A 6,555-nucleotide genomic window follows, 5' to 3' on the forward strand; every position below is an offset into this window, starting at 1 on the left:
ATTACTATTTCTATGTATGTGGTGTATTAATATTACCTTATGTCAAATTGAGTCATTTGGTCATTGTAATTCAAATCTCATCAAAATTGTAGGAGCCAAAATACATATTTTTTTTGTATAAATAAATAAGATAGAATAAAGATGACAATTACATTACATAGTTATTTAGGATTACAGTATAATATAGTGTAGTTATGTATGTTAATTATCTCTCTCTCTCTCTCTCTTTCTCCCCCACAGTGAAGCTCAAGCACATTGAAAGAGTAGGTTATTATATTATAACGTAGTCTACTATACAGATTGGAGAAATGTACATTATATTCATTACAATGTTTAATTAGTGCTGCTTTAAGTAATTGTTTCCCCCCTTTCCCTTAAAATAATAATTGTAGAAATGCCCTCTAACACCAGGACCTGCCACCAATGCAAGGCAAAGATGCCATGTGGCATTCAAACATGCAAAAAGGTAGGTAATATATACAGTACAGTATGCCTTTAGCATATACTGCATTTGAAATAGAATTTGACTGTACGTTTCTTTTATAAATCACATCCTATTATAGCTAAAAGGGGATATTGAGTCTGTTAAACTGTGCAGTCAACCAGGTGTTTAGGCATTCAAGAAAATGGCAACATCTGTACTAGCATTGCAATAATGACAGATTATGGCATAATGTCTGTGGCCACTGGCCAGATAATTGACATTGACATTTTCCTGGTTGTGTATTAACTCAACAGCATATTTTGTGTGTTAAGTTAATTTTCATTTAGAGTTTAAGAGAACCCATTTGTATCTTAATTGTACCTCTTATAGTGCTCTCATCCTTGCTCTCTCTCTCACTTACACAGTGTGGGCAGCTGTTGGGCTTCAAAGAGCGCCACACCAAGACCCTGGAAGAGTTCCGCAAAACCGCTCCCCAGTGGGCAGCAAAGACCAAGAAGGCCGGCAATGGCTCGAAAGTCGTGGACCGTGCATTGGAGTTGGTAATACATATTTTTTTTCTTTCTATTTTGTATTATTGTATTTTTGGTCTATTGTATTTATTTTGTAGTTTTATACTATGAATGTTTTTGTCTTATTTAGGGACTTGGTTTATTGACTTATGGTGTTTCCCTTCATCCGAATGCTTGTTACATTCAAAATAATTTCTGCCTAAGTCAGAAAGTTGGCCTCATAGCATAAGTGCCTGCGTAACTTTTGGAATATAACAAGCATTCTGATTTGGATATCCGCAGTCTTAGATGGAGAGTGGAAATGTCAATTTGGTCAAAACATGACTAGAAATTAAACCATGTAGCACCTGCACAACCTATGTCTTGTCTTAAGCCCAAACCACACCAAAGGGTTGGGACAAAACCGTTTTTAAGGTCAAAACACACAAGTGCAACTCAGGAGTTGCACACTGTAGGTGTGGTTGACCTTTCAAAAACGGTTTTGTCTCTACGGCTTGGAATAAACTCCCATTATACCTAAGACAGGCAGGAGAATGATGGCTTTAAAGTTCAAGAGCCATTTCTTAATACTTTTTAATCCTGTGTTATTCATGTCCTCGATGTTTTGCCTTATTCACTGCCTTTTTGATATTATTTTAATGTATCATGCTTTTGCTTTTATTTTTTCTTCATTGCTCTGTAAAGCACTTTGAGCTACATGTCATGAAAAGTGCTCCAAATAAAGTTTTATTGTGATATTAGTCTGGCCATGCCAGGCTAAAGCATACAGGGTTTGTCTGCTTTTTTCAGTGAACGACACCAGCTGAAATAGCCGTTCATTGGGCTTTGTAACCCTGCCATGACAATGTTTGCTGTTATGCTTTTCATTGCTTTAGGTGGAGAAAATGAAGGCATTGGGGCACGTTCCCTTGCTCCTCTGGGGGAAGCCCACAAAGGGAAAGAATGCCGGCTGGAACGCCGACATGCACTTTCCCTTTGAGCTTCCCCCAGAGGGGCATGTTTTACTGCGCAAGATGCTGGCCCTTTTTGACGGATTACTCCAAGGTAGGTTAGAGCACGATATCTATATCCATGACATTGGTCCTGTATTATGTCCAGATGGAGCATATTTAAATGTACTATACCTTTTTTGTTTTTCTGTTTTTGTTCTTTAAAAGCATGCAATTCTGTGAGGGAAGAGGGGAGAGACACGCAGGACATAGGAGGAGAGGAGAGCGAGAGAGTAGAGGAGAGAGAGATGGGGGCAGAGTTGGCAGGGGATGCAGAGGGTGAGGTGGAGGAAGACGTGGGTGATGAGGATGGACAAGTAGGGGATGTAGAAGGTGGAGAGATGGGTGAGGCCGGAGAAGAGGGCGGGAATGAGAGCAGGAAGGAGCAGGAAGAGATGGTGGAGGCAGAGGAAGTTGACACGGAGACGAAGAAGAAGGGTGGAGAGATGGAGGAAGACATGGGTGATGAGGATGGACAAGTAGGGGATGTAGAAGGTGGAGAGATGGGTGAGGCCGGAGAAGAGGGCGGGAATGAGAGCAGGAAGGAGCAGGAAGAGATGGTGGAGGCAGAGGAAGTTGAGACGAAGAAGAAGGGTGGAGAGATGGAGGAAGACATGGGTGATGAGGATGGACAAGTAGAGGGTGGAGAGATGGGTGAGGCCAGAGAAGAGGACGGGAAAGAGAGCAGGAAGGAGCAGGAACAGATGGTGGAGGCAAAGGAAGCTTCTTCTTCGGCTGAGCCGCCGAAGAAGAAGAAGAAGAAGAAGAAGAAGAAGAAGGAGGGACCAACTACAAGGTAAGTGACGATACAGAATAGAAGATGCTGAGCAATTGAGTATATGCAGACCGCAGCCATCTTGCCATTAAAGGAGAATACTAGAAGGCTTTCTTACCTTTATTTGTAGTTGTTACGTCCCCACCAAAGAGGTCCAGGTGTTATTTTGTGCAAAAGCGCATTATTGGCTATTTCCCCTACCATAAGCCCTCAATGAATTGCATTGAATTGAATGGGGCTATGGGGTGTTGTGCCAATTCGCTTATTTCCATCGCTCAAAAATCTTTTTTTTTGTATCCTCTTCAGAATGTAAATAGTATCCCAAGTGGCACACTTTACTACTTATTTCGATGGAAATAAGCCAATTTTAGCACAAAAACCCAACCCCCATTGAGGGTTTATGGTAGGGGAAATAGCCAATAATGCACTTTTGCACAAAATAACACCTGGACCTCTTTGGTGGGGACGTAACAACTACAAATAAAGGTAAGAAAGCCTCTAGTATGGAATTCTCCTTTTAAGTTAATTGCAGGTTGCTAACTAGTTGCAATTCCTTGCAGGTGATTATTTATGTGTTGGAGTTTGGAAGCGCTCGTTCGATATCACTCAATGGCCCTGCCCTGCATACCAACTGTTTTGAATTTGCACATAGCCAAATGCAGAAAGCAGCAGGACGTTGCTTTGCTGAAAGCGAGCGCTTCCAAACTCTGATCTCAAGATGGCCACGGTCTGCATAAGTCAATAGAGGTGATCATAACTATGCAGAACAGGTGGGCAATCTTTTGCTCTTGCTCAGCAACTTAAATTTCATTTCAATAGAGGGTATGCGCATGCATAAAGTGAATGGCAGATCGAGTGGCAAAGTGAGTGTAATGCAATCATATAGGACTTTTCTGTTTGCATGTATGGGCTGTCAAGGCCAGAAAGTAGTTTTTTGCTACTCAGTAGGCATTCCCTCATAACTTCTGGGTATGAGGACCAGACCAGAGACTGGAAAGGTGCGTGGTGTTTGAGAACCTGGCTTGCGAGGCAAAGACCACAGGCCTTAATTCCCTTTTTTTCCCCTCCATGTAGCACGCCTGGCCCTGTGGTGACCATCTTGGCCAAGAGGAGTGAGGAGAGTGAGGAGAACGGGGATGATGGTATGAATGACTATTGTTATAATCCTGGATTCCTGTGCATATGTTGCCATTTATATGATTGCACTAATGGTGCTTGCTCAGGGGATACATTGAATCTTGACCTTCTGGTCAAAATCTGTGTCTAGGTGAGACTCCATTACCTTGCACCATAGAGGGTGTCTCTGAATCTGACAAGTCAAATGAACTTGGCAACTTGTGCCTTGGACTTGTGACTGTGATCATGTCTTGCCCAAATTGCATTAAATGCACAATGTATGCACATTTTGTTCAAAAGAGCTGGAAATAAACTGAACTGAACCAGTTTCAAGGCCACGCTTGGGTAAATGGAGAAGCCAGAAGTCTCTGCAGACCCATTTAATTTGTACATCTAATCAGGTTTTTCAATAGGGCCTGAAAAGTGTTCTGTGTCGACTGAATGAGTCTCAGAATTCTAGTATGCTGCTGTCTAACCCCAGCCTCTGAGTTATCATATGTCGGTGTACTTTTTGGAAAACACTGCTCTTGTAATGGCATTCTTTATCTATGTAAAGTGTTTCTTATGTTGTCTACCTGAGTCTACACACATAAACTTGACTGATAAAGAAAGAGAGGTAATATGTGTCACTTCACTTACGGGGTAAGGCAGTGCATGTCAGCAGCGGAGCGGTGTGTTGAATGTGCAAAGAGTAGAAGGCAGGCACTACGTCCTCTGGGTGGAGGCTCAACAGTATGTGAGTGAGTAGGGTATAATACAGAAATTAATTGTGTAACAAATAAATTTGAAGTGGTATGGTTTGTGCTTACAGATTGTGACTTTCACAACAACCCCGGGGAACCGTACACAATTGTGTACGTTGATAAAAAGAGCCGCACCAGAAAGGTTAGTATCTACTGTATATGAAGTATTTGGAACATGTAGAGTTTGAGCTCTGATATTAAACAAAACAATTACATTTTGGTTGTATGCTGACAGCATTTTAGAAGCTGGGAGTAATTATTTTATTTAATTTGTACTTTATTTTCCTGTTTTCCTTTTACCCAAGGGCAAGAAACAGTCCCTGGTCCATTGGGCCCCATGCCCCAAATGGTAACTTGAACTTTGTTTCTCTGATGTATTTGATTTGACATAAAGTTATATATATATATATTTTCTGGAAGAAGCATCTACAAATAGGTTATTATTACAAAGCAAGGCAGTTTTATTTGTTATATGTGGTGTCTAAACACTAATTAATGCTTCCCCACGTTCAAGCAGACCTTTCCTAGCCTGGTAAACCATCCCGGTCACGTGAATTCAGTCTGTCAATCACAGGGACCTGAGCGTCTTCTACGTTTTCACAGAAGACGCGTGAATTCACTGGAGCAGGATGGTTTACCATGCAGGCTGACCTGCATGGGCACCTGAGGTGTCTGGGTGATTCATGTACAAGATCAGAAATTTATTTTGTATTTCGTTTAATATACCAGCAGTATTTTGAATTATTTGACACAGGGTGTCAATTTAAGGATTAAACTCCTTGACAGCCATCGACCCCTTGGTGCTTTATTCGTTTTTTATATTGCATGTGCAGAAATTCACAACGGAGAATATTCTGTACTCTCCAAGCTCAAATTCTACCGGCTGAAGCAAACTACCATAGAGATAAATAGGCTGGCTGTCAAGGAGATGCGGAGTGATATACTACACTTTCTTGGTATTTCATAGGACTATCATCTGTTTTCATTTCAGCAATAAAACCTTCCCGCCCTCCTGGATCCCTACAAAAGATGTCCTCCTGAAGACCTGATTTATTTTTTTTTTTTTTGATTTTGTACAAATAAAGTATTTGTTTATAAATCACTGTTTCATCATTTGCTCAGTAGGGCTGTGTTGGCAAGGAACTCACCCTATACAATTAGCTGCAGGGGCCAAAGTATTGCACTTAACATCTTTACAGTTCCACTGCTCAGATTGTTAGATTTTCTTATTGAATTGGTAGGTATTTTGAAAATTGATAATGATTGGTGAAACTTCAGAAAATGTGTGAAGACCATGCTATTTCTTCCTGTACCTTAACGTGTACTTAGTATGCAATACAACACGATGACAATACACAAAGCACATACATGAATCATTGTGTTATAGATCTGTTACTGTACAATAAGCCTACTAATGGTTAGCGAAAGCATGAACAGGAACTCAAGGTGTGTAACAATAGCAACAGAAATAGGTATCAGAAGTTCTGTTTTGAAACGTTGCCTAGTCTGTTAGCCATTGAACAACTCGTCTCTCTCAGTGGGTGAAACACAGTACAGGAATAGGGTTATAATACATGTTCTATAACATGTTTATAACCCTATTCCTTACAATATAACCATATGCAGAGTTTATACTTATGCTAGTACAAAATGAGGGGCATATGTTTCAAAGCCTTCATGGTCAGAGGGCACTTAAAGTTTTAAGGGGTAGACCTAACAGTGATGGGCAAATGTGTGTCAGTATTCAATTTGAACAATAATAGACCTGTTTTACCCAGAATGCCTATTACATCAATATAGTACATCACACCATTCCAGATCTCCTTAAATATCCCATTCTCATAATGTAGCTGTTTTGAAGCACTAAAGCAATGCCTGTACAGTTTGGTGCATACTTTCTAAAGTATTTAGGAAAGAAAACACAAAATGACATAATTATAGTTAATCCCATCCACATGTCATAGGCCTACATGAAGAT

The 6,555-nt window shown here is 40.6% G+C and overlaps 1 protein-coding gene and 1 long non-coding RNA gene across 2 annotated transcripts; both read left to right on the forward strand.

Annotated features, from left to right (window-relative positions):
* Nucleotides 1-331: 331 nt before the first annotated feature.
* Nucleotides 332-2,743, forward strand: LOC306914395 (uncharacterized protein; the record flags this gene model as incomplete). The annotated part of the gene is made up of 4 exons (XM_079491389.1): nt 332-466; nt 850-984; nt 1,830-1,998; nt 2,583-2,743. Exons 1-4 carry the CDS (start codon nt 395-397, stop codon nt 2,741-2,743), a joined length of 537 nt encoding a protein of 178 aa, XP_079347515.1. The 5' UTR covers nt 332-394.
* Nucleotides 2,744-3,778: 1,035 nt separating this feature from the next.
* Nucleotides 3,779-4,920, forward strand: LOC306914660. Its single transcript, XR_013788724.1, has 3 exons — nt 3,779-3,860; nt 4,646-4,719; nt 4,883-4,920. It is a non-coding gene; the product is annotated as an uncharacterized lncRNA (long non-coding RNA).
* The last annotated feature ends 1,635 nt before the right edge of the window (nt 4,921-6,555 follow it).

The sequence above is a fragment of the Electrona antarctica genome (genome assembly GCF_951216825.1).
Source record: "Electrona antarctica genome assembly, chromosome: 21".
Lineage (NCBI taxonomy): Eukaryota > Metazoa > Chordata > Actinopteri > Myctophiformes > Myctophidae > Electrona > Electrona antarctica.